General features: G+C 65.7%; 2 protein-coding genes across 2 annotated transcripts; one reads left to right on the plus strand and one right to left on the minus strand.

Moving 5' to 3' along the window:
* The first annotated feature begins 2,468 nt into the window (after positions 1-2,468).
* On the plus strand, positions 2,469-23,567 carry SLC67A1 (solute carrier family 67 member 1). Its single transcript, XM_028118360.2, has 12 exons — positions 2,469-2,564; positions 5,136-5,233; positions 6,189-6,349; positions 6,644-6,776; positions 13,454-13,572; positions 15,047-15,154; positions 15,814-15,914; positions 18,564-18,665; positions 18,860-18,980; positions 20,906-21,084; positions 22,547-22,775; positions 23,479-23,567. The coding sequence occupies exons 1-12, from the start codon at positions 2,469-2,471 to the stop codon at positions 23,565-23,567; spliced, it is 1,536 nt and encodes a 511-aa protein (XP_027974161.2).
* Positions 23,232-24,261, minus strand: PHLDA2 (pleckstrin homology like domain family A member 2). The gene is made up of 2 exons (XM_028118268.2): positions 23,802-24,261; positions 23,232-23,561 (listed from the first exon to the last, which is right to left on the minus strand). The coding sequence occupies exon 1, from the start codon at positions 24,206-24,208 to the stop codon at positions 23,813-23,815; it is 396 nt and encodes a 131-aa protein (XP_027974069.2). The 5' UTR covers positions 24,209-24,261; the 3' UTR covers positions 23,232-23,561; positions 23,802-23,812.
* Between the last annotated feature and the right edge of the window lie 1,330 nt (positions 24,262-25,591).

Consider the following 25,591-nt stretch of genomic DNA (forward strand, 5'->3'; position numbering starts at 1 on the left):
TTCCGGGTTCCGCTCGTCGTGTGGCCCGTAGGGCAGATTTCCCACACTCTCAGGACCAGGAAGCTCCCCGCCCACACAGAGCCTGTTCATGACAAATACTCAGGCTAGAGCCAATTACTTCTGCTCCAACCAGTTCCAAGCCCTCCAAAGGCCCTGCTGGACGCAGGAGAAGGGAGAGGTGAGTAACCAGCTCCTTCCTGCCCACCCCACGTGCCCTCCGCCGCCCCCACCTGCCCTGGGGCAGACCAGAGACCCTCTCCCCGCTCCCTCTCCTGCCTCTTTTCCCCCAACTCCTGCCCAGAGAAACCAGAAGGGGCCAGATGATGTCCCCACCTCCTGGCCAGGTTTATGGCAAGTGGCCAGGCTGGAGCCCACAGGCCCTGGGGGTTTAGAGCCTCCTGGGGACAGAACCATCGCCCACTCCGCCCCCCACGGAGCCCAGAACCACCTGTACTCCAACCCTCCGCCCAGGGGTTCCAAATCTCAGACACCGTGTCCCCCCTCTTCTGCAGGTCAGCCTTTCCGTGCGGTTCTTCCAGGAGACCCCTGCTGGTCCACCTGCCCCTGTTCCGGGATCTCCATGCAACTCCTGAGGTTGGCAGAGAACGGGGGACACCATCCTGCGGTACAAACACATGTCCCCCATTTGCACTGTTCGGACGGAGACTTCCTCAAACACAGGAGGGGTGCGGTGTGGGGGCCTGCTAGCCCCTGCCCTGAGAGGCCCCAGCAGCAGGCCTCAGGCTCCCTGGCTCTGCCCCTACCACGCGGACTTTGGTCCACCCTCCCGGCCGTCCCTGGGCAACACGGGAGGGCTCCACCTGGCCGGGCCCCTGGTACCCTGAGTTAACACAGGCTGAGGGGACTTTGACTTTGACATTTGGGCCTGTGGCCTGGCTCTGGAGGTGGAGCCGCAGTGTCCTGGACCAGCGTCTGGTTCCTTATTGGGGGAATTGTGCTCCCGAGGATGCCAGCAGGGGATCCGGGTGGCTGTGAGCACTCCAGTTCCCCAGCCCCCAAAGTCCCACCGAGGGACCGCTTGAAGCCAGGTGTACCTGCGTTCCATGGGTCTCTGGTGGCCCCGGCCAAGGGGGGGTGGAGTGGCAGCCATGTGAAGTGAGGAGTTGGCATCCACTGGTCTGTGGGGAGAGGTGGGAGAGACCCCGGAGCTGTTTCCAGAAATGCTCCTGTCCCCCACCCCTCCTCTGGGTCTCTGTGCAGACCTAGCCTAGCCTCTCAGGACATGTTGCGCCAGCGTCCCAGGTCACCCCAAGAAAGCCGGTGTCCCAGGTCACCCCAGGAAGGCTGTCTCAGGCCACCCAGAGAGTATGGGCGCCCAGGCCCAGCAACAGAAGCTCCAGGCCGGAGCTCACCCTAGGAGGGCAAGGCAGGTGCCAGAGCTCACTCTGGAGAGGGCGTCCCCTGACCGTACCCCTTGCAGCATGGAGCCTCTGAGCAGCCAGCCAGGTGCCCCTGACCCGAGGCTCTCGGCCTCTACCCGCCTCCCCCAGCCCTCCCCGAACCGGGATGAGGAGGGTGCCAGAGGCAGTGGCTGGGGTTTCCTCCTGCTGTCACCCGCCCCCACCCCCAGCCTTGGACCCCAGGCTCTGAAGGCCACCCTGGGGCTCAAGTGTACCATGGGGTGTTCTTTTGGAGGCGTGGAGGCGTCCACGGAGCCACGAAATCTAGTTTCTGCTGGTTGCAGGCTGGAGAACAGACAAGACCCTGCAGCAGGAGGTGAGGCGGAGCTGCCCCGCCCTGGGGGGCCTGGAAGGCTGAGCCGTGGCCCCCACCCCACCCTCAGGCCACTCCAAAGCCCCCTTGGGCTCTGGCTGGAGGACTGGGCGATGGGGGTTCAGCCTTCCTCCAGAAGCTGCTCCATAGGGGTGGGGGGGGACGCTATGGGCCTAAGGAAACCCCTTCCAATAACCAGGACCCAAAATACATAAGCCCCACACATGCCGGAGACACCTACCTGAACTGCAGCCAGCAACCATCTGGGCCTCTAAAAAGGGGCTTCCCTCTTAAAATGGGGTGCTGGTGCCTTCCTGTGTAAGGCACAGGGGGAACGGAGCCTGGCCCACACTAGCAGGCACGGTTTCTGTGTCAAGTTCCCCAGGAGCTGTGCGCCCACAGACCCAGAGCTGTCGCTGGTGGAGGGGGAGGGCCACCTGCCACGTTCTCCGAGGGCGAGAGTGGCCTAAGGTCACATAGCAGGTGGCTGGAAGCCCAGTTGGGGGTCCTGCAGCTCTGGCCTCTCCCACAGGCCCTCTCTTCGATGACAGGCCAGGCCAGGCGCTGCCCGCTTCCTGCCCCGTGACTCAGCACCCTCGCCCAGCACAACACGACTTTTGCCCCCTGCGCGCTGTGCTGACCTCCTGCTCGGATCCGTCCAGGCTCTCCCGCCACAGCTGCCCGGGCTGTGGGGAGCCGGAGCCCCCGGGGGCCAGGGTCAGCACTCTGGCAAGATGGGCGCGCTGGGCCGTCCCCGGGTCATCCTACTCACCCACCTGCTGGTTGCCCTGGAGCTCACCTGCCTCTTCGTGCGGTTCTCCATCATGCCGGTGAGTACCCTCCCCCGGGCAGCCAGCCACCCGCATGCCCCACTGTCCCTCTCTTCTTCCATCATGCAATGGCAGGGGCCGGGGGTGGGGGCCCGGGGCTGCCCAGGCCCCTCGTTGGGGAACCCGGGGACTGTGCCTTCTGGGTCGCTCCATCAGCACTTTCTGTGCTCTGATGCATGGTGGCCCCGGGGAGGGGCCGTAGGGAGCCACCCCCATTGCCACGCAGCCCTTCTGGTGGCAGTGCCCCTCCCCTTGGCTGGCCTGGCTCTGTCCCTTCCACCCCACCAGGACCGTTGCCCTATTGATCCACCGCCCCAACACCTGCTCGGCTCCTGTCCTCCCTGTGCCCAGGCCTCGGCTTGGGCCTCTTCCACAGGGAGCCCTCCCTCCCAACAGCTGCCCAGACCCTAGAACCTCCTCCCCTCCAACCAGGTCCCGCTGTGGGTCAGTCCTCCTGCAGAATGCCCACGCCCCACATCCTGTTCCATGATATTAAATTATTTCTATCTCCCCGTGAGGGCGGAGCTGGCCCCATCTCCTCCCTGCTGCCTCCCCCGGGGCTGGAACTCTGCCCGGTGATAGGCCGTTGGCTAAGCGGCATGGTCAGCGCTCGGTGCCCGCCCACCTGCTGTCCGCAGAGCCTGCCTGTGCCCTCCTGCTGGTTCCTTCAGCAGACCCCCGTGGAGCTGGCCTGGCTGTGGAAGTCCCAGAGGGCCTTCCCCGTCTCATCTGGGCGGGGCCTGGCACAGCTGCCGGCCACTTTTTAACGTCCCCCAGGGGATTGTCATGAGCAGCCCGTGCCCAGGGATCTGGGTGCGAGGGGGCACTGACTCCCTTCCTTAGCAGCCTGGGGCTGGGCAGGCGCCTCACCGTCCCATCGTGAAATGGGCCACAACGTCCCTCCGGAAGGGTTGGTGCAGGGGGTGATGAATGAGCAGCTGAAGACAGAGCAAGTGTGGAACATTCTGCAAATGCTCACCGAGCACCTACTACGTGCATCCTGTTCTCAGAACTTGGAATACAGCAGGCACGGACCACACAATCCTTAGACCGTGCCACGTGTGAGAGAAGGCGCGCTGCAGGGGCTGGGAGTGCCCACCGACGGGGGCAGGAAAGCCTCCCCCAGAAGGCAAGCTTAAAGGAAACAAAGAGCAAGCCTGGCTGGTGCAAAGGCCCTGGGGCAGTAGTGAGAACAGTGCAGCTAGAGAGGAGGAGGTAAGGCCCCAGAAAGGCCGCGAGGACTCCAGGAGGGTGCTGGCCATGGGGAAGGCAGGAAGCTGCTGGCTTTGAGTTCTGTGGTAAGGGTTGAGCCCAAGAGTTGCCGAAGGATGGGATGTGATTGTGCAAGAGGGGTGGTCAGGGGTGACTCTGAGGATTCGCACCTGAACCCTTGCAAGGGTGGAAGCATCAGCCATGGAGCAGAGGTCTTCGGGGTGGGAGGGGAGGATGAGGCAGGTTTGAGTTCGAGGAGAAGGCGGGCTACAGTGGCCGGGGGAAGAGCGTGGACTCAGCACAGGAATGTGCAATTGTCCAGTCGGTCAAGTGCACCAGCAGGAGAGACCAGACAGGGGGGCTTCAGGCTCCTGCAGTGGGGCGCAGCCCCCCTCCGGCCCCCTGCCCCACCCCTGCCAGGAGGAGGGGAGATTGCCCGGTGCCCTGGGACTTCAGCTGCACTGGGGAAGGGGGTGTGCAGGCAAGAGAGAAGGCAGGCGGGAGGGATGCCCTTGACTGAGCTTAGGGAGGGTACGGGGCGTGGGGTCGGGGATGAGGCGTATTTGTTTCCTGGGGTTGCCATGACAAAGCACCAAACACCGGTGGCTTAGAGCCACAGAAGTTTGCCTCTCAAAGACTGGAGGCCACAAATCTGGTTCCCGGGGTCTCAGGCCTCCCTCTGAAGCCCGCAGAGGATGGTCCTTCCTGCCTCTTCCAGCTTGAACTTGGTTCCCTCTGTAAAGACTCTATCTCCAAATAAGGTCACATTCCAAATACTGAGCATTAGGATTTTGTGGGGGGGACCCAATTCAACCCATTACAGGGGGGAATCACCGGAGGGAGGGGCCAGGAACTCAGAGGCCAGGGTGGGGGATATTGAAGTCAGAGGGTTAGAGCGGGCTAATCTGGGGTCCCCAGGACCCCTCCCATTCTCTGGAGAGACACTGGTCATGGCCTTTACCTCCCCCAGAGTGGCACCAGCAGAGGCTGGGAGCCCCCAAGAGCAGGCCTAGGTCCTGCTGGGAAATGGGCCACCTTCTGGAGGTCATCAGGGCATTTGGGGACCATCTTTTGCTGGCCTGGAAGATGCTACAGTCCACCAGGCAGCTTCGAATGGGTGAGGTGTGCCCTGCAGAGGGGAGGGAGGGCCAGCAGCCGCCTTCCCTGACCACTGGGCCCAGTGAAGCTGGGCTCCTCGCTATAAGTAGCTGAGTTCCAGGCCTGAGGGGCCCTCCCGGGCACACCACAGTGTGGTCAGAGGGTTTCCCGTCCCCCCACTTCAGGGCTACCTCTCCCGCTCCCGACCCACTGCACACCCCGGACTCCCTGACCCTTCCCGTGGGCCCCTCCTGTTTGCAGTACCTGACCCGGCGGCTGGGCCTGGATTCTGTGGCCTTCGGCTACCTGCAGACGGCCTTCGGCGTGCTTCAGCTGCTGGGCGGGCCGGTGTTTGGCAGGTACCAGGGTGCAGGGACGTTTGGGGGACGGGCATTGGGCTTAGGCAGGGGCGCTGGGCTCAGGGACAGGGCAGCAGACATCCTCCCTCAAACCCTGAGGAGGCCAGATCAAGGTGGCAGGATCTTTAGGGTAACTGTGCAGGAAAGGGGCTCCAGAGACAGGAAAGTCAGACAGCAGGGGCTCTGGGGGGGGTTTCCTGGAGCTGCTTGGGGGTGGGTGGAGAAAGGGCTGGAGCCTGGGAGACACTTCTTTTTTTTTTTTAAGATTTTATTTATTTAGGGCGCCTGGGTGGCTCAGTTGGTTAAGCGACCGCCTTCGGCTCAGGTCATGATCCTGGAGTCCCGGGATCGAGTCCCGCTTCGGGTTCCCTGCTCGGCGGGGAGTCTGCTGCTCCCTCTGACCCTCTTCCCTCTCGTGCTATCTCTCATTTTCTCTCTCTCAAATAAATAAATAAAAAATCTTAAAAAAAAAAAGATTTTATTTATTTATTTGTTTAAAGAGAGAGCACAGGCAAGCAGGGGGAGGGGCAGAGGGAGAGGCAGGCTCCCTGCTGAGTGGGGAGCCTGACCCAGGGATAGATCCCGGGGATCCTGAGATCATGGCCTGACCCGCTTAAGGGACTGAGCACCCCAGGTGCCCCTGGGAGACACTTACTGTACTACTCACAGACCCGTGCTCCATTGGGACCCCACAAGGTATTCTCGAAGGGAGTGGGGATGTCCGGCATGGTCAGACTCCCCCAGGTCCCTGCAAGTTGCCCCAGTGGAAGCATGGGGAAGCTGGGCCCCCCAGAGGGGCCCTCGCCCAGACCATCCGGCACCCAGGCCTACCTCGTCGGCCATGAGGGGATCCCTGTGGCCTAGCAACCCGGCAGCCCCACAGGGTGGGCGTCAGGGGCAGAGGAGAGAGGACCCTGCCTGCTATCCGCCAGGCTCACACTTTGGAGCCCCCCAGGTTCGCCGACCAGCGCGGGGCGCGGGCCGCGTTCACGCTCAGCTTCCTGGCGTCCTCCGCCTTCTACCTGATCCTGGCGGCCGCCTGCAGCCCGGCCCTGCCCGGCGTGGCCTTGCTCTATGTCTCGCCCTTGCCTGCGGCACTCATGCACGCGCTGCCAGGTAGGGCCAGGTAGGGCCCCTGCGGGAGGACAAGGTGGGGAGGGCGCACGTTGGGGGAGCCTGGGCCCAGGGCGCCACCTGAGGGAGGTGGGGGTGGCCAGAGCCAGAGGGTGGGACGGAGGTCACCCTGTGGGTGCCAGTTTGAGCCCGAGAGCAGGACTGGGGTGGGGGGTGTGTGTGACACGGGAACGTGGCCTGGGGAGCAAGTGGGGGAGGGATGGGCGGGGGCGCGGCCTGGGCCGCAAGGTGCTCTGCGAGGGGGCCGTCCCACTCAGCCCCCCGCTCCGCCCCCAGCCGCTCAGATGGTCATCACCGACCTGTCTGCGCCCGAGGAGCGGCAGGCGGCCCTGGGCCGGCTGGGCCTGTGCTTCGGGGTTGGCATGATCTTCGGCTCGCTGCTCGGCGGGACCCTGAGCGCCGCGTGCGGGTGAGTGGCAGAGGCGGGAACCCGGCCCGGGGCGGGGGGCTGTGGCGCGGGCCGGGAGGCAGGGTGGGGGTGCTGGTCAGGAAGCCTGAAGCCGGGCCTCGGTTTCTCCATCTGCACGTTGAGCAGCTGGGGTCAGGTGAAGGAAGATCCGTCGGACCCCACGCGGTGGGCGGGGCCAGTGGGTGGGCGGGGCCGGCCGTGGGCGGGGCCGGGGCAGGCTCACGACTGCAAGCCCCCGACCCCACCCCGCAGCAGCCACCCGGCACCTTCTCCACGCACTGCAGCCCCGCAGGGTGCGCTCCAGGACAAGCGCGGGAGCAGGGCCGCCCCCGGCCCCTTGGCCCCAGGAGGTCCCAGCTAGGGGCACGCGCGGCCATCAGGGGTCCCATGGAAATCAGGCTGGACCTAGAGAAACCCGAGGGCAGGCCCTGGAGGCGGGGTGCAGCATGACCCCTGAGCACCATGTGGCCCTGGGCTGGGGACGCTGGGGGCAGCCGGACCCGGCTTCTGGAGGTTTAATAACTTCACAGAGCCGTCTGTACCAGCGGCCCCAGCGTGCGGCCTGGGAAAAGAACATTAACCTTGGACCCAGAGACACCTAACCCTGGAGAGGCCCCGCCAGGCTAGGGAGGGGCACCTTGTTTCCGCTGCTGGGCGACCAGCGCCCCACCCTGTCCCTCCTCCCCTCTCCCAGGGCCCCAACCCCCACTCAAAATCAGCTTCTTTCATAGGAGCGGACCTTGCCCCTGGCCTTCATTCAGACCCAAGTCTTTGCTTTCAGTCTGGAAGGTGGGTGCCCAGCTGTGGGTGGAGGCCGAGTGCCAGCCGGTGACCCAACCACCCTGTGCAGGCCTGGGGAGCTGCCCAGGACCAGGGGTGGCAGTGGGGGTAGAAGGCAGAGGGCAGGGTTGGCCTTGGTTTTGCCGATGGGTGGGATGCGGGTGCGAGCCCAGGGCCGTGTCCGGACTCTGGAGCTGGCCCTGGGCGAGCCATGAACCTTGCTGAGATCTGAGCAATCCTTGGGGCCAGTGGGCCTTGGGTCTCCATTGGGCTGACCCTGGTGCCCAGTAAGCGGTCAAGGCAGCTATGGATGGAGAGGGGGCGTGTCCTCACCTGGGTGGTTTTTAAGCCCTGGGACCTGGTTCAGGTGAAGCCCCAAGCCCTGAGCCCCAACCTGGCACTTCATGTTAGAAGCAGGGGTCAAGGAGGGGGCACAGTGAGGACATGAAGGGAAGGAGATCCAGGAGAACATTCCAGAAGTCACGGGGCACGTGGGTCACGGCAGGGAGGGCCCCGCTGTGCTGACAGGGTGGCAGTGACCGCAGGTTCTGTCTGCACATGAGCCGCTGGGGCCGTGGGGGCAAGAGAAAGAGGGCCTCAGTCTCCCCAGGAAGGACAGAAAGAGGGTTGGGAGCATGTAAGTGGGGGCCGGGGTGAGAAGAGGGGACAGGAAAGGGAGAGGCGGGGCAGGGAGGAGCCCCCCATGCTGCCCCACCCACCTGGACTCTCAACAGCCCAGCCACCCGCTACCGTGGGCCGAGGGGCACCTACGGTCACCTGGACAGGTGCTCTCACCTGTGAACCGGGCCCACCTGCACGGCTCCGAGGTGTGCAGGCTGTTCAGAACCTTCCTCCTCTGGCCCCACTCATGTCCCCTCTTGCCATCACTTTCCTTTCCCTCCATCCCAGCTGCTGGCCCAGAAGACACCACTCACTGCCCTCTTCCCCGAGCAGCCCCCAAGATTGCCTGCACCCCTGCCCTTACCTTCCAGAACAATCCGTTCGCTTCCCTGCCTTCTTTCATCCCAAGATATAAGGTGCTTGGTAGCCCCTATGTCTCCTTTGATGGGTGGGAAAACTGAGGTCCCCGGGAGAGTGAGTCTCCCCCATGGAGCTCCAGGTTCCCTGTCCAAGGCCCAGAGGAAGTGGGCTCCAGGACCCCAGTGCCCCAAGGCAAGGGCCAATGCCCTGTCTCCTGGTCCTCCTGGGTTAAGGGCCACCTCGCACCTTCGTTCCCTTTCCTCGATGGAAACCAGGGCACATTGTGAGGGCTCCCTGGCCTCCACCTTCCTGCCCACCCCACCTCCTGTGACCCCTCCCCTGAAAGGCCTCAGCCATGCCCCCCACCTCCGGGGAGCAGGGGGCGGAGAGAGGAAGTGGCCTTGGCAGCCTCAGGGTGTGGGAAGGGCACTGGTTTAACTGGTTTGGGCTCAGCCCAGAGCTCCAGCTGGGAGGCCTGGCTCCCCACTCAGGGCCCAGGCTCTGAGTCACTTGGGGGGGGGGGGCACTCTGTGACTCATGGCCCTGAGTCAGATCCCAGGGGAGAGGGTCCAGGGATTCCTGGAAAGGGGGGACCCTTTCCAGGCCTGACTGTTGGAGTTAGTGCGGGCAGGCCCCCCATTCGCTGAGTGCGGACGCGCTGTTGTACTCACAGTCTCGGGTACAGCGGGGGCTCTGTCCCCCACAAGGGCTCGGGATTTGGGCAGATGCCCACGAGGGTAGCAGTTCACGGAGGCTGGGGAGGATTTGCACTGGGCGGCGGCAGCCTCCAGCTACAGAGCCTGGACGACAGGCCGACTGAGGCTGCGTCGGTGTCACCGGCAGCCCTCCTGGGCACTGGCTGGCCGGTGAGTGGCTCTGCTCTGGCGGTGTGAGCTTTGCCCGGTGGGCCCTCGGTGACTCAGAGGGAATTTGCGACACCCCTTATCTCGCTGAGGACTTGGGATTTTATCTCAGCCTCCGGTCTGGCCGGGGAATGGGAAGGCCTTATCCTGCCGGCAGAGGGTTTCCACCCCAGTGACACGGTGACACCCCTGCTTCCTCTGGAAGTTAATGAGTAAACACTCAGGCTGCCCTGAATGACGGAGACAGGAGTGACTCGTGGGTCAGCCAGGCGGCCTGCTCCACTTGGTGCTCACGATGGCTCACCGAGGCTCTCCCCGCCACGGGACCCAGCAGAAGGACCCTGGGTGTCCCGGGCACAGGGAAGGGCCCAGACAGGGCCCAGCTGGCTGAGAGTAAGCCCAGCTTAGACCTGAGAGGCGAGGGAGAAGTCAGCTGTGGAAGGTGGGCTGTGATGGACAGTGTTCCGGGCAGAGAGGAAGCCTGTGCAAAGGCCCTGGGGCAGGAGGAGCTCGGGGCATGCTTGGAGGCCTGTGTGGTTGGAAATGGAGGGATCAGGTGCTCAGGGAACGCGGAAGGCTGGAAAGAGTCAGGCTAGATGAGGCTTCTCGGCCTTTTTTCTGGCACCTGGAAGGCAGAGGGAGGCTGAATCTGGAGCGGCCCCACAGGACTTCTGTTTTCAGACATTGTTATAGCTACGGTATCATAGGATTCAGCAGGGCAGGGTGACTTCTGCACCCCAAGCCCCAGGTTGACATCTAGTGACTCTGGTGACTTTTGCAGCCAGGTGTCACGTGAAGCTGGGTCCCAGCTGACCGCAGCCTGTCCTCCAGGTTGGATGGGAGAGGGGTGTGCCACCCAGGAGGCCCTGAGCCCCCCAGGGCCAGGGGAGCCTCAGAGCAGGGCGAGGGCAGCCCTGGTTGGCTTCATGAGTACTGTCACCTTGTGGTCGGGCCGGGTCGGTAGAGGGGACAAAAGTGCAGGGTGGGCAGATGGCCCAGCCCACTGCCCTCCTGACAACGTCGTGTTGGCAAACGGCGGGCCCTCGAGCCGAGGAGGCAAGGCTGGCCGTCTGCGGCCCGGACCGATCGACCAGCGCCGGTGACCAGCCACGAGCAGCCCCCTGGGAACCCGTGCAGCCGTTGGGGTTGGGGACAAGGTGTCAGGGAGGCTGGCCCCCAGGGAGTCCGGCCCTCATTTGCATCTGAGGAGGGGAGGTCACCCAGCAAGGTCGCTGCAGAGAAGGGCAAAAGAACAAAGAGACTCGGGTGCCCGGAGTCTTGCCCAGAGCCCCTCCGTGGCCTCCATCCCTCCGGCCTCCTGTCCGTCCATCCAACCGAAAACAAAAGGGGTGGGTGGACAAAGAGCCGCTGAACGCTGCCTGCCTGCCGCCGCGGTCGACACTCAATTCGTACTCGGCTCCAATGAGCCAACAACAACGGGGCGCGGCCATCCCGCGGGATCCTGCACGAAGGAGGCGGGAGGCCCTGGGCGGCGGGGGAGCTGACTCTGAGCTGACTCTGCCCCGTGCTCAGGGGCGCACTGACCCGAAGGTCCCTGGGGAGAGGCGCCGAGCTGTGTCCTGGAGGACAGAGCAGCGCCCGGTGGGGGCACCGAGCCAGAGGAGACGGCCCTCCGTGCAGGGGCGGGGGGCGGGGGGGCTGAGCTGGCCCGCCATTCCCTTGCCTTCTGCTCGCCCCTCTGGCATTTGTCCTGGGGGAGTTGGAGGGGATGTGAGGGTGGAAGGACACCCCCCCATGTCCCCTGGGAAGCTGCGGGCCCCCCACCCACCCCAGGTCCCCCAGGGTCCCCATGCTCCCTTTGGTTTACCAGCCTTCACACAAGGGGTGGGTGAGATGCCACAAGAAGGGGCCTGGCTCCTTGCCACCACCCGGCCCTCGCTTGTCACCAGCCTCCCGAAATAGCCATCTAAGTGGCCGCCTCTGCTCCCGCGAATTTCCGGGGCATCTGGTGAAGAAAGCAGGTTCTGTCCCTGCCCGCCAGGCCCCAAGCAGTGACGCGCGAGTCCTGAAGAAAGGGCCCTTCTCTCTGGCCGGGTGTCCCTGCCCGCGTCACAGATCAGTCCCTGCCAGCCCGAGGAGGGGGCTCCGGCCTGGGCCGGCCTCGGTCATCCACAGGGGACTGAGCGCAGGCCTCTGAGCCTCTGACCTGTGGGTCCGTGGAAATGCCCGTTTGTTTGGAAGCCTGGTGGCCAGGAAGCCCGAATATCCACCATCCCGGGCAGTGGAGGTTGGCGGGGGGCGGCCAGAGATGGGCCAGTGGGGGAGGGGAGGGGAGGGCCAGCAACTGTCAGCTCTACAGCGACCCCCCGTGGGAGCCTGGGCAGGACCTGGCCAGAGATATGGGGGCGCTGACCCCACTGGCCCCCCGACCACATGTGGAACAAGGCCTCTCTGTGTCTCCTGTAGGAGCTCTGTGTGCGCCCCTCGTGTGCGTGTGTGTGTGCACATACGTGAGCTGTGCGGGGGAGGGGCAGGGGAAGTCTGTTCTTGGCACCCCGTGGAGGGCCAAGGGCACCTTGCGTCTACGCCCGGAGGCCCCGAACAGGGCAGATCTGGGGGCTCTGGTGAGGTTGGGGTCAGGACGTGGTGCCTGCAAACAGCTCACATGTCTGTCCCATGGTCTGATGTTCCCTGGGTGCGCAGGGTGCCCCCCAGGCCCACTTGTCCTCAAGGCCAGGTACTAGCCATTGGACGGAGCAGGCCGCTCTCAGAGGATGCAGTGCCCACGGGGGTGGAGTGCCAGGGGCTCTCGGAGAAAGGCTCTTGCAGGATGTATAGGAGTTTCCTCTGTGGCTGAGGGGAAGGGCTTTGCAGGCCCGTGCCAGCCTGGAAGGTCAGAGAGGGGCCTGGCTCAGTACGAAGTTTCCATTCCTTCCTGTGTCCCCCCTCCATCCCTAGCAGGGCACCAGGTTGGCCTCCGGAAGAAATGGCAATGGTCAGAAGGGCCCATGTTGTCAGGTGCCACAGGCTCAGGTGCCACGGGCCTGCCTGGCCGCCTGGCCCTTCCAGGGGGTCAGGGGCTGAGTTTCCGTGCAGTGATTCACGGTGGGGAGGGACGTTCTCAGATGCCAAAGCTGAGGGGCCCGCCTGAGTCTGGGTCCCTGGTGGCGTCCAAAGCCCCCTCCCAAGCCCAGCGTGCCCACCCTGCAGGAAGAGGGGACGCCGTGGCTGGGGGCTCCTGAGGCCTACCGAGCAGGAAGGGACAGAGGCCTCACAAAGCTGAGTGGGGATCCCGTGGTGGAGCCCGGAGGCAAACCCAAGCCCCCTGCACCCCTGCCCCTCGGCCTCCTGGTGCTCCGGCCCCAGGCCGCCTGGCACGTAGTTCCCCATCAGCCCAAAGGGCCAGACACGTGGCACCCAAAGGCACCATCGAGCCGTTCCCCCCCCCCCAGGAGGTCCCTCCAGTCCCACCAGAGGGATGAGGACTGATCTGGGGACAGGGCCCTGCTTCTGGGAACCTCAGTTTGCACCTCTGTCAAATGGGAAGGACCCATGGCCGGCCCACTTCTGCCAGGGCTGCGCAGGGGGCTCCTCCAGGGGGAAGACCCGGCCTGGAGCTGAGTCCTGAGTCCCCAGGTGTGGGACGCCCCTGCCCTGGCTGGGAGCAGCGGGTGCGTGCACACACACGCACACCCCCGCACGCACGCACGCCACACATGCACCAGGCCCGTCCTCTGGGGGCCTTCCCACCCCTCGGCAGTCTGGAAGCCGACCATCTCCTGGAAGACTCCGCCCCGGCCCTCCAGGGCTCAGCTCGTGGCTCCCACCACTGCCCCTCCTCAGAGACCCGGGACCCACGTGCCGTGGATGCCAGAGGCTGCGGCTGCAGCGTGAGCATCAGGCATGTTGACAGCTTCATCCGCTCCTTCATCCCATCACCTAATGTCCCCCAGGGCATAGGCTGTGGGGACGTGGCTGGCGGGGTTTGAGCTGTTCTCAGCAGTCGAGACCTAAGCGTGGCTAAAGGGGCCCATGGGGGAGATCCCACACCTAGGGACCAAAATCCTGTGTGACCATTACTCTCACCCCCAGGCTTCGATGTCCAGCCTCCGTGGCTCTTGTAGCCAACCTCGTGGCAGCCGTCCTCAGCTTCACCTGCATCCCCATCAGCACTAAAAGGGTTGGCACCCATGCCCAGGCTGCCCCTCCAGGTGAGCCCCACCAGGTGAGCCCCACCAAGTATGCCCAACCAGGTACCCCCCTCCAGACATTCCCCTCCAGGGACACCCCTCCAGGTGAGCCCCACCAGATATGCCCCACAAGGTACCCCCCTCCAGACATTCCCCTCCAGGGACACCCCTCCAGGTGAGCCCCACCAGGTACACCCCGCCAGGTGAGCCCCACCAGGTACACCCCTCCAGGTGAGCCCCACCAGGTACACCCCTCCAGGTGAGTCCCACCAGGTATGCCCCACCAGGTATGCCGCACCAGGTACCCACCTCCAGACATTCCCCTCCAGATACACCCCTCCAGGTGAGCCCCACCAGGTATGCCGCACCAGGTACCCACCTCCAGACATTCCCCTCCAGATACACCCCTCCAGGTGAGTCCCACCAGGTATGCCCCACCAGGTACCCACCTCCAGACATTCCCCTCCAGATACACCCCTCCAGGTGAGCCCCACCAGGTGAGCCCCACCAAGTATGCCCAACCAGGTAACCCCCTCCAGACATTCCCCTCCAGGGACACCCCTCCAGGTGAGCCTCACCAGGTACACCCCGCCAGGTGAGCCCCACCAGGTACACCCCGCCAGACATTCCCCTCCAGATACACCCCTCCAGGTGAGGCCCACCAGGTACACCCCTCCAGGTGAGTCCCACCAGGTATGCCCCACCAGGTACCCACCTCCAGACATTCCCCTCCAGATACACCCCTCCAGGTGAGGCCCACCAGGTACACCATGCCTGGATGCTGGGCCAGTATAAGGCATGAGCCCTCCGCCACACCAGCCAGTACCCCGGACCTCCCTTCAGGGAGAGTCGGCCAAGACCAGGACATACCAAAGAGTCCACAGGGGCTTCCTACCTGCTGAGGCGGGTGTGCTCCAAACAACAGGCATGCAGGGCAGGGGGTAGAATTTAGGGACCACGCGCGCCCTCTTTCCCTCTGTGAGCTGCTCTGGAGTGCCGGGCGTCTCCGGGCTGCCAACACCACCGGAGCTGAGCAGGGTGCAGTCTGGGGGGCGGGGAGGAAAGCATGGGGGGCTCAGAGAGGCTGAGGCTGGAGGCAGGGCAGATGTTAGGGGGAGGCCCGGGGAGGACGGGAGGGACCACGGGGTGGGGTTAGAGCCAGGATCCTGAGTCCCAAAGTGGCAGGCACCCTGGTGCGCAGGAGTGCGGTTCTGGGGGAGCGCCAGGTGGGGGGCAGAGCGGTGCCAATGAGGGCGTGTGGGGCCTCCCGGGCCCACAAGGGAAGGTCAGGGCTCCACAGAGGGGCCAGCAGAGGACCCCATGCCTCTGTGCCCAGTGACTGAGAGGTCAGGAGGGAGGACGTGCCTGCGAGGGACAGAGGACGGGCCAAATACAGGCGGACCCCAGGAGAGCTGGACAGAGGGGGAGGGGACCAGGCCGGGGAGCCGGGGAGCGGGCCACCCGGTGGTCTGAGCGGCCTCTCCGGGTCCCCCAGGCAGAGCCCAGGCCAGCGTGTTCGACCTGAAGGCCATCAGCCGCCTGCTGCTGAGGCCCGGCATCCTGCCCGTGTTCCTCGTCAAGGTGGTGTCCGGCTTCCCCTCTGGTGAGTCTCAGAGCCTGGGGCGGACCCCTTCCTCCGCCCCGTGTCCCGTGCTCCACGCCCTCCCCGTGCCATCGCCTGTCACATGGGCCCCGGAGAAGTGAGATGGCCCCTGGTTCACGCCGAGCGGCTGCACAGGTGAGGAGGGGGAGGAACAGCGAAGCAGGGCCCCCACCTCCCACACCGTCGTCAGCGCCCCGCCCTGGGGTTTCCGAGCCCCACTCTGGGGTCCTCTAACTGGGGGACAGCACAGAGACCAAATTAAGGAGGTGTCGTGCTGGCGCGAAAGGGTTCGTCTCTCGCCCCCAGAAAGTTCTCAGCCTTGCAAAAGCGAAGGTTCTGGGGTCGGGTCCATGGGGGTGAAGGCAGACGCAGGGGGCTGCCTGGCCAGGCCCCCACCAGCTGTCCCAGATCCAGATCGGCTCCTTGGGCTCACGGGGATGGGGCCCGAGTGGCTGACTTCAGTCGAAGGGGCCTCCGGGGACCACCAGTGGATCCGGGGTCACACCCTCCCACATTGTCAGCCCTGGGGCCCCCCACCTCCCCAGGAAAGCCGTCGGTCCCTGTGGCAGGACCAGGGCTCCCAGCCCGGCTGACAGCGGAGGTGGGCCCTACGGCCAGGGGCTTGGGGTGACCAGGCAGCCCCTCCTCCCCTCTCCCAGGACTCTTCATGGTCATGTTCTCCATCATTTCCATGGACTTCTTCCAGCTGGACGCTGCCCAGGCTGGCTACCTCATGTCCTTCTTCGGGGTTCTCCAGATGGTGAGTGGCTGCCCAGTGCTCAAGGCATGTCTTGGGTGCGTAGGGGTCTTTGGATGCAATGGACCTCGCAGCCTGCCTGCCTCAGTTTCTCCACAGCGCTGACAGTTAGCTTCCGGCTGCCCTCCCGCCTCATGGGGTACACGCTCCCCCTCACAGGCAGGCCTGTCCGCCTCTCCCTGCTCGAGGCTCCCACTGATGGGCCTGAGTCCTGTGCGCACACCCATCGGCCTGGGGGGGCCTTGTCTGAGAGGGGAGGAAGTAGGCTAGCACCCTGTGGAGGCTGGTGAGCCCTTGGCCTCCTGTCTGGAAGCATGTCGAGGGTCCGTGGTCCAGCCAGTGTGCATCTGGGCGCCCCGCGGCAGACGGGACAGGGCAGGAGGAGCGCCCAGTGGCGAGGCGCGTGGCAAGGCCGCCTGCCCACGAGCAGGCACGTTCCCCAAGCTCTCAGAGTCTCCGTCTCCTTGTCCATCCAGTGGGGCGGAGCACCGTGACTTGTGGGGGTGATGATGTGGCCAAGCACTCAAACAGGCTGGCCACCTTGGGAAGCCCCACCCGAGTGACAGTCACTCTCTGCCCTTGTGAGATGCCTCGAGCCTGGGAACTGCGCGTCAGGAGGTGCCCGAGACGCGTGTCCAGGTGGGACAGGTGTCCGGTGCACCAGCTCCCAGGCCCCGGCTCCTCCTGGACATCTGCACCAGGCCCTGGGGCAGTGGGAACAGGTGGCGACGTGTTGCCGCCACCCTGGACGGCTGCCCAACAGCCGGAGTGCGGGAGGGGCTATTCTGGGACCGTCTGGGGCAGGGGGGCAGGTAGCCCTGGACCTCTCCGGAAGCGCGTGACATTCCCGGCACCTCCAGGCCATCTGCTCCCCACGCCCCTGGGCCCAGGACTGATCGGGACCCTGGGGCTAAAATAGCAGCTCCCGGGGCTGCTCCGCGCGGGCAGGCAGGGAGGGCCGGCCTGGCGGGGAAGCAAGCGACAGACACAAAATAATAGCAGGGCCAGCACCAGAGTCGGGGGCCCCTGGAGCCCCGTTCTAAGTGGCTGCCGCTGGGGAAGCAGACCCCCCCCCGAGACCCTCGGGGACAGATGAGGAGCCCGGTGGTGACCCCGCCTGAGACGAGCCTGGGGCTCTAGCACCTGCAAGGATGGTGGCCGACCCCCGGGGGGCAGCTGGGGCTCCGGATGAGTCTGGAAGCTCTGCAGGCAGAGGTGGGGTTTTGTGTCTCCAGAGAGAGGCCCGAAGCCCCCTGTGTCAGGTGCCTCCCTGCCCCCCGAGCCCTGGGGCAGTAGGGCTGCTCACAGAGGGTCTGAGCAGCAGCCCCCCTGTAGGCTGAGCCATGCCTTCGCCTGGCCCCCCACAGCTGGGCTCCCACCTGCTGCCTCCCTCCACAGACCATTTCCTGCCCCACCCCGAAGTGCGGCGGCTGCAGCCCGACCCCAGGGAGACCACGGCAGCCCCCCTCCCCCCTCCCTGGGTGTTGGGGGGGGCACTGGGGTTGGGGGCCGGTGGGGAGTGGCAGCCCAGATGGTCCTAACATGAGGGGAGGGCGTCGCCGCCCCGGGGGACTTGCAGCCCTCTGTCCCTCGCAGACCCTCCCGCTAGAGCCCCCGCTGCGCCTTCGCCTACACCCCGGGCGCCACGCCACCACGGTGATGGGCGGCTCCCATCATACGGGGTCAGGGCGGGGGGGGGGGGGATGGAGATAAGCCCCCGACCACCTACACATCTGATGTGTCAGGGTGACTAGCACCCCGCAGGAGAATAGGGTCCTCAGAAGGGCAGAGGTGCGAGTTTAGACGGGGCAGTCAGCCCGGGGCTGGGAGCACTGCAGGAGCTCACCGGCTGCTGAGCAGGCTGAGGCAGAGAGCTAGGCTCCGAGGAAGTGTGCCGCGGGGAGGGGTGGTCTGCAGGGCAGGAAGGACCTGGATTTACTCAGACTGGGGTGGGGGCTGCTCAGGGGGTCCGTGCAGAGGCTGGACGTTGTGTACGAGGCCCCCCAGCTCTGGGCGGTGTTAGGGAGAGGTGCACAGAACACGGGGGCTTCAGGTGGCCCGCGTTACCCCTGGGGCAGGTGTGAGCCGACAGACCTGTTTGTTAACTTCTGGTTCCCTGTAGTAACCTGCGAGCCACGGGAGTTTAGGATTTTTTTAAGTGAATAGGGAAACTGAGGCACAACAGCACCACGCCAGGGTTTTGGTCGGGGTGTCTGTATGAACGCGGAGGCCAGGTTCACTCTCCCGTGCTGTTGAGAGGCCCCCAGCTGTGCCGCACTGAGGGGCTTGCCCAGTAGACCTTCCTTCACAAAAACAAGCAAACAAAGAAATGTAAGAAAAAGCAAGTCTGAGAGTAGGACTTTTTAAAGGACATCTATGGTTCTGGTTTGAGGCAGTTTTGTTAGGTTGGTTTTGGAGGGGCCCGCCGGCGCGCTGAGGGGCTGCGTGAGCGGAGGGGTGCCTGTGGAGGGGCCCAGGCCAGCTCATGCCCCCAGAGCCCTTGCTGCTGACACGCAGACTTCGGGACCCACTCTTCTACTCTGACCTGGTGGCTGCTAGGGTTGGGAGGGGACCCTGAGGGAGGTCCCCAGAGGCGGGGGCGCCCCCGGTCCAGAGCCCTCCCACCACCGCCCCCTCCTCCTGTCTCCCCAGGTCATTCAGGGCCTGGTCATTGGCTGGCTGAGCAGCCACTTCTCGGAGAGGGCCCTGCTCCGGACCAGCGTGCTGGGCTTCATCGTGGTGGGACTGGCCATGGTGAGCATTTCCCTCTGGGCTGTCCCCCGCTCCGGCCAGGGGCCCGTGCCCATCCCCCGACCCTCTGCACATGCCCAGCATGCATTTGAGCCCCTCACCCCCACCCAGGGCCACCCTCCATAGGACTCTGGGGAGAGGCCCTTCCACCCTGGTCCCATGCGGCCCCCAGTCGCCATGCCTCCCTGCCCTGCCAGGCCCTGATGTCCAGTGTCTTCCACTTCTGCCTCCTGATGCCGGGCCTGGTCTTCAGCCTGTGTGCCCTCAACGTGGTCACCGACAGCATGCTGACCAAGGCTGTCTCGGCCTCAGACACGGGTGAGAGCCGCATCCCCAGGAGCCAGGGAGGGGCGAGCCCTGGGGAGCCCCAGGGCTCCTCTCTGGAAAGCTTTCTGGGCAGTTTCAGATGGAGCAGCCCCCCGATTTCAGGCTGGGTCGGCCCCGACCCACTGAGTGTTGAGTGGGGTGGGCGGCCTGGGTCTGAGTGAGTGGGGCAGGGGTTGGGGGCTGCAAGATGGCTCGGGTCAGAATTCGCCACCTGGCTGGGTCGGGCCTTCCCGGAGGTGGTGTCTGGCTTGGCTCTGAAGCATGGGCAGGATTTCACTAAAAAGGAGGATATGGAAAGACGGCATTCCAGGCATCCCAGCTGGGCCGAGGTGTGGAGGGATGTGTGGGGACCGGAAGTCTCCTGCAGAGGCCAGTTAGGAAGACAGCCCAGCGGGGCCGAGCGTGGTAAGCACAGGAAGGGGCTTGCCTGCGAGCCTGGGAGTGGGCAGGAGCCCGTCTTCTGTTCCCTCCCCGGCACCTAGTGCAGGGTGTGTGCAGGTGCTTCCTGAGTGAGTGAACGAAGGCACGAAGCCCCCAGCCCTCCCCCCATCTGGTGGGACACAGGTGTCCCCAGACAGGGACCCCCGGCCCTCACTCTGCACCTAGCTCTCTTTCTTGAGGCCTGAGTCTCCCATCTGGACTCACGTCCCAGGGCCTGACAGTTCCCAGGCTGCTGCCCATTCCCCTGGCTCCTGGCAGGCATGGTCCCGGCATGGGACAGGCCGAGTTCAAGGGCTCCTGTGGCTGCCTGAGGGTGAAGAACCCTGCAGGCTAGAAAGCTCAGGGAGCCTGGCCGACCCTCACTCCATCCACCCCTCTGTCTGGAAGGGACAGAGTGAGGTCTGGAGGCCCGGATGGGAACCAGGTGGCTGATGGGTGGTGGGCCGGGCCTGGAGGGCATCCTGGAGTGGTGGGCTGGAACCCAGGAGAGGCCAGGAGGAGGCAGGGGAACGAAGCAGCGCGGAGAGATGGGGGCAGTGCCCTGCAGGGAGAAGGGCGGAGCACACCCAAGCCACTGGGGCCACACGGAGCCTGAGCCCCAGGCACCACCCCTCGGCTCAGAAGGAGCCAGGAGCTGGTTCCCAGCACCAGCCTGGGAACCCGAGACCACAGAGGGGGCGGTAATTGCTCCCCGGTGTCTGCAGGGCGTGTGGGCGATGGGAGAAGCCGCTCTTAAATTTCCCCCACGCCAGGTCCTGAGCCCAGGCAGGGCCTCCCCAGGCCATCCCAGCTGGCCCAGCGGGGAGATGGGAGGGAACCGGGGCTCTGAGCCCCAGGAGCCCGGGACCCTCTGGGCACATGTCTTGTTGACAATACCCACACGCACGCGCGCCCACACAGGGCACAGCTGCTGGGAGGGGCGTGGTGACAGGGGCGTCAGGTAGCCGGGGGCGCAGGCAGCGAGGTGAGCCTGGGAAGTGGGTGCAGAGAGGCAGGTGGGTGGCCCCTCCCCAGCCCTGTGGGGGACACTCTCCCGTCCATATGAGGGCAGCGGGGGCTGTGGGAGTGATCCTGGGGGTGTCAGCCCGCCTGGCACCCCAGCCCCACACCCACCCTCCCCGGTTCCCGGCCCTGCTGGGATGCCATCTCCCCGGTAGGCTTAGGAGGGCAGGGCCTGGCCCGTGACCTGTGGCTCCAGTCCCGGGCCCCTCCTGTGCTGCTCGGGAACTTTCTGGGGCAGGGCGCAGGCTCGGCCCCGCATCTGAGAAGTGCCAGTGCGGCCCCTGCCCGGCTGGGTGACCCAAAAGGAGCAGACCCACACGTCTGGGTGGAGGGAGCCAGGGGAGCAGAAGCGGGACGGGGTGGGGTAGGGGGCAGGGGAGGCCTGGGCTGTGTCTGGGGAGTGGGTGGCCAGGGCAGTGGTGCCGAGGGACCTGGCCGAGCCTGACTTGCCCCCCCCCGCCCCCGCCCCTCAGGCACCATGCTGGGCCTCTGCGCCTCCGTGCAGCCCTTGACTCGCACCCTGGGGCCCACGGTGGGCGGCCTCCTGTACCGCAGCTTCGGGGTCCCTGTCTTTGGCCACGTGCAGTTTGCCACCAACGTCCTTGTCCTCCTGGCGCTCTGGAGACAGCCTCTGGCCCAGAAGCCGGACAAAGTCTGGTGACCACGGTCCCAGGGCACAGACCAACAATAAATTCCTCCAGCCTGATTTCTGCAAAGTCCCGTGGGTTGAACAGGGGACCTGGGGGTGAGCGACGGAGGGATGGAGAGGCTGGAGAGCTTCCTGGAGGAGGGGGCCAGCCGCGGGGCCCCAGGGCTCCAGAGAGAGCAGTCACCCGAGCTGTCCTGGTGCGGGGGGCCCTGCCCCCTGGAGTGCACTGCAGGGGGCCGGTCAGAAGCCCCCCCCCTCCCCCGCCACCACCCGCACCCAGACAGCGCCGCTCAAACCCCCAGAGACGGGAGCTTTCTGCCCACCCCCAGTCCGCCACTGCTTGGCCTCAGGGCTAAGCACACTGCCCATTCGCCCTTGTCAGTCACCCCACGTGAACGGAAACTGCTTGTTTTCGAAGATGAGGAGTTCAAGGCTTGGAAAGAGGTCTAGGAAACCGGCCCCCGCTCCCTGGTGGGCAGCCCGGTGGGTGGAGCCAGGCACGAAGTTATGAGAACTGGGGAGCACCGACCCTCCTCCTCCCTCACCCCCCCACCCTGCTCTAGGGAGAGGGGCGCCAGGCAGGGGAAGCCAGCAGGACCAGGACAGAGAGAACAATCCCAGCAGCGGGGGCAGGTGACCCTGAAACCATGAAGGTCACCCCCCCACCCCCCCCCCAGCACACAGGCTGCCTGGAAAACAGGCTATTACAGCTCGGGACCCCCAACCCCAGAATTCCATGGTCCCGACCAGAGGGGCCGCAGACAGTAGAGGTCTGTCAACCCTCCCGGCCCAAGAACTCAGACCAGACCGGCTTCTGTGTGAACCCCACCGGGAATGGGGCTCTCACTCTTTGATTGACCCTTTGTCCCTCTGAAGGTCTGGGCAGGATGGGGGTGCATCTGGGGCCAGTGCAGGCCCTGGGGCCACTCTCTCTCCACTTCTCTGGAGGAACCCCCTCCCCCAACCACAAGTAGTGTTCAGGAGAAAATTCCTTGCAAGGAATGGTTTCTTTCCTTTTTTTTTAAGATTTTGTTTATTTGACACAGAGAGAGAGAGAAAAAGAGCATGAGCGGGGGAGCGGCAGCAGAGGGAGAGGGAGAAGCAGACTCTCTGCCGCGCAGGGGGCCCGGCGCGGGGCTTGATCCCAAGACCCTGGGATCACGACTGGAGCCGAAGGCAGACACTGAAGGGACTGAGCCGCCCAGGCGCCCCGTGAGGAATGGTTTTCCTCTAGCTTCCCAGCAAAGGGGCAGCCCCTCCCCAGTCAGCCCTGGGACCCAGCGAGGAGGCCCACAGGGCTCCCCTGGGTCCAGTGTGAGTGACAGACATCAGGGTCCAATTTTGGTCCTTCACTCCCCATGCCACTGCCTCCCACACGTGGCATCCTTTCTGCCAGAAAGTTCCCCGAAATGAAGTTCCCCTCAACAGGCCCTGTTCTTCAGTCCTCTGGCTTGCTCATCACCAGCGGACCTTCCGGCTGGTGGAACACACCTCCCGAGTCCTCCCCACGGGGCAGCCCTGTGTCCAGGACACAGTGTCTCAGCCCAGCCCAGAGGCGGCCAGGCAGGGAGAGTGGAAGCTGCCGGCCATCGGGAACGGCCGGGCCTCCCCTCACCCGCCCAGAAGCACCGCCGCCCTACTGGTCCCACACTGCGGGTGCCGGATCGCCAGAAACCGCCGGGCCCCGCCGTGGGGTGGGGTGGGGTCAAGGGGAGCATGGCGGGGCAGGCACCCAGAGGGCTGAGGGCTTCCGGCCAGAGGGCTGCCAGACAGGTGGCATGTGGGTGGTGGGGGCCGCTGGGGTCGCCCCGGGCAGGAGCGGCTCGTCGGAGGAGGTGCACTGACCTCAATGAGGCAGTTTGTGAGTGACCTCCCTGAGCAAGCACTGGCCCGGTCCTTCCGTCCTTCCGAGGCACACCCAGGAGCAGAAGTCAGCGGGGGCCAAACCTCGGGGCACTTCCCAGCCTCGGGAGAGGCTGCTTGGCAAGGAGGGTGTGAACAGAGCCCAGCAGATGACACTGTGCTCATTCAGAGCGCTTTCCCCTTGCCCTTCAGACGCCAGGGCGGCGGCTCTCCCCACCCCCACCCCTACACCCACTGAAAGGGCCGCCAACCCTCCCCGCAGGAAGCTCACCGCAGCACGCCTGGGCTGGTAGAAAAGGGAACAGATCAAGTAGTTTATTTGGAATGAACACATCGATGCAAAAACGAAATATTAAGACAGACGGTTCCATGACAACCATCAAAATAAATACATAGATAGTCTGATAATTTAAGGCGCCCGCTCAGCGGGCCGAGGCTCTGTGGCTCCGCATGGGAAGATCCTTCTGTGTGGGTCAGGGACACGGCTCCCGGCCTTTGTCCTCACTGTGGTCAGCGGGTGGGCGGCCCGCCCAGGTTTCCCCCGCAGTCCCCGGGCACCCCCGGGGTTCCTGCCGGCGCGGCCCCGCGTCGGGCCCGACTCGTCCAGTGCGCGGCTCCTGTGAGGGAGGAGGAGGCGGTTAGGGAGCGGGGCCTCAGCCCGGGACCGAGCGGGTCCGGGTCCGGCCCGCGGTGGGTCGTCCCCCAGGGCCCCGACGCGGCCGGAGCCAGCCCGACGGCACCGGCTGCGCGCCCAGACACGCCGCGGTCGCGCGGCACCCGGTCCCCTTCTCGACGGTGTCCCCGCGACGGGGCAGGACCTCCCCCCTCCCCCCCCCCCGCCGACGGCCGGCACTCACCGTGGCGGCGCTCAGGGCGCGCGGGCCGGCCAGGGCTCCGGGGGCGCGGCGGGCGCGGCGCGCTCCTGGCGGCTGCGGAAGTCCTGCAGGGCGCGGCGGTTCTGGAAGTCGATGAGCGCCAGCGTGATGGCCGCGTTCCAGCAGCTCTCGCCCGCGCAGCGGAAGTCGATCTCCTTGCGGTCCGTGGTGACGATGGTGAAGTAGACGTACTTGCCGGTGCGCTCCACGCAGTCCACCTTGAGGATGGAGTGGAAGCGCAGCTCCTTGGGGCGCGCGCCGGGGCCGGCGGGGAACAGGCGCAGGCGGTCAGGGGTGAGCACGCCGCGCTTCTTCTTCCACAGCTGGAACAGGCTGTCGCTGCGCTTCTCCAGCTCGCCCTCGCGCAACACCTCGCCGGGCGTCTTCATGTCGCAGGTTGCGCGCTCGGGCGGCGGCGGCGCGGGCGATGCGCCCAGGCGGACCCGGCACCGCCTTTATGCGGCCCCGCCTGCGCTCGGTCCCGCCCCCGTCGCGCCCCCGAGGCCACGCCCCTCTTCCAGCCCCCCCCTTCCCCGAGGCCACGCCCCCGCCCGCCCGCGGCCGCCGGAGGTCTCCCGCTCCGCTTTCCTGTACCTCCCGTGGGGTGACTCGCGGTCCCCACCCCGCCCCGGACGCCGGCCCCGCGGAGGAATGCGCTGCGGCCGGCCCTGCCCGCGGTGACTCACGGCCGGGGAGCCCCGGGAAGCGCAGTGGGACGGGGTCGGCCCAGGGCGGGGAGTCGGCGGGGCCGGAACACCCACCGCCCAGGCGCCCCAGCAGCTAGTCCTGGCGCTCTAGGGCTCGCGGCCGATCCCACGCCTTGAGGACCCTTCCCGGGGAGACCCTCCGATGGCCCTGCCCAGTCGGCCTGCTCTCCCACCTTCACCCCCGCGGGCCGCCCGTGGCAGGACCTTCCGTCTTCCCCCCCCCCCCGCCCCCCCTTCCCCGGGGCCAGGCCGACCCCTGGAGCAGGTGCTGCGAGACTGCTTTCTCTTCTGTGAAATGGGGACAGTAACACTTTTGTTAGATTGGGGAACATATGGAAAGTGCTAGAACAGCACCCCTTGGAGCTCAATAAACGTGAGGGAGCCTCCTCCCTTCCTGGGGGCCTGTCCTTCCTGCGCCCTCCTGGCGGCTGGCAGGGGGCGACCCCCACCGCCTGCACAGCCCAGTGGGGAAAGCCCTGTGGGTGCGGAAAGCTCTGTGCTGGGGCTGGAGGGGCAGCCTGGAGAGGGCGGAGGGGCAGCTGAGTCATGCCTTCCAGCCGGGCAGACAGGCTTTTTACTTACTCTCTTCCTTTAAAGGGTTTATGGGAGCAGGAGTGATGGCTGGCTCCTCCCGGGTTCCCAGGGGTGGGGGTGGGGGTGGAGTCGCAGAAGGGGTCTCTGGCGGCCAGGGCCTCTCCAAGACACCCACTTTCCAACACCCCCACCTAGCTGTGACCCTGGGAAAGGACTGCAAACAACAGGAAGGGCCTGAGTCCCCTGGCGGGCGGGGACAAGCTTGCAGGGCAGGTGCAAAGGGAGATGCAGGTCCCTGGTTCAAAAGGTCTTCCTGCTGGTGAGGGCAGAGCCCAGGACCAAGCGCAGGGCCGAGTCCAGGAAGCCCGCCCTGGAGCTGAACACCCTGCCCCAGCCGCCCCTGCTGCGCCGCCTTGGGAAGTCCCCGGCCTCTCAGGCCAGTCCGGAGCCCCGGCCCTTCAGGGTCACCAGCTCGGACGAGGGGCTTGGACTAGGACCCCGAGGAGAGGAGCCCTGAGGGCCATGGGGCCA

The sequence above is a fragment of the Eumetopias jubatus genome, unplaced genomic scaffold (assembly GCF_037043125.1).
Source record: "Eumetopias jubatus isolate StellerSeaLion01/CBP00866 unplaced genomic scaffold, mEumJub1_p1.0 scaffold_13, whole genome shotgun sequence".
In the NCBI taxonomy this organism is placed as follows: domain Eukaryota; kingdom Metazoa; phylum Chordata; class Mammalia; order Carnivora; family Otariidae; genus Eumetopias; species Eumetopias jubatus.

Bases quoted from the DNA above. Each gene is read 5' to 3' on its own strand.
- SLC67A1 (XM_028118360.2), top strand. From the start codon at position 2,469: ATGGGCGCGCTGGGCCGTCCCCGGGTCATCCTACTCACCCACCTGCTG. The intron at 6,777-13,453 runs GTGAGTGGCAGA...TCTCACCCCCAG, and splicing joins ACCCTGAGCGCCGCGTGCGG to GCTTCGATGTCCAGCCTCCG. The intron at 15,915-18,563 runs GTGAGTGGCTGC...CTGTCTCCCCAG, and splicing joins TCTTCGGGGTTCTCCAGATG to GTCATTCAGGGCCTGGTCAT.
- PHLDA2 (XM_028118268.2), bottom strand. From the start codon at position 24,208: ATGAAGACGCCCGGCGAGGTGTTGCGCGAGGGCGAGCTGGAGAAGCGC.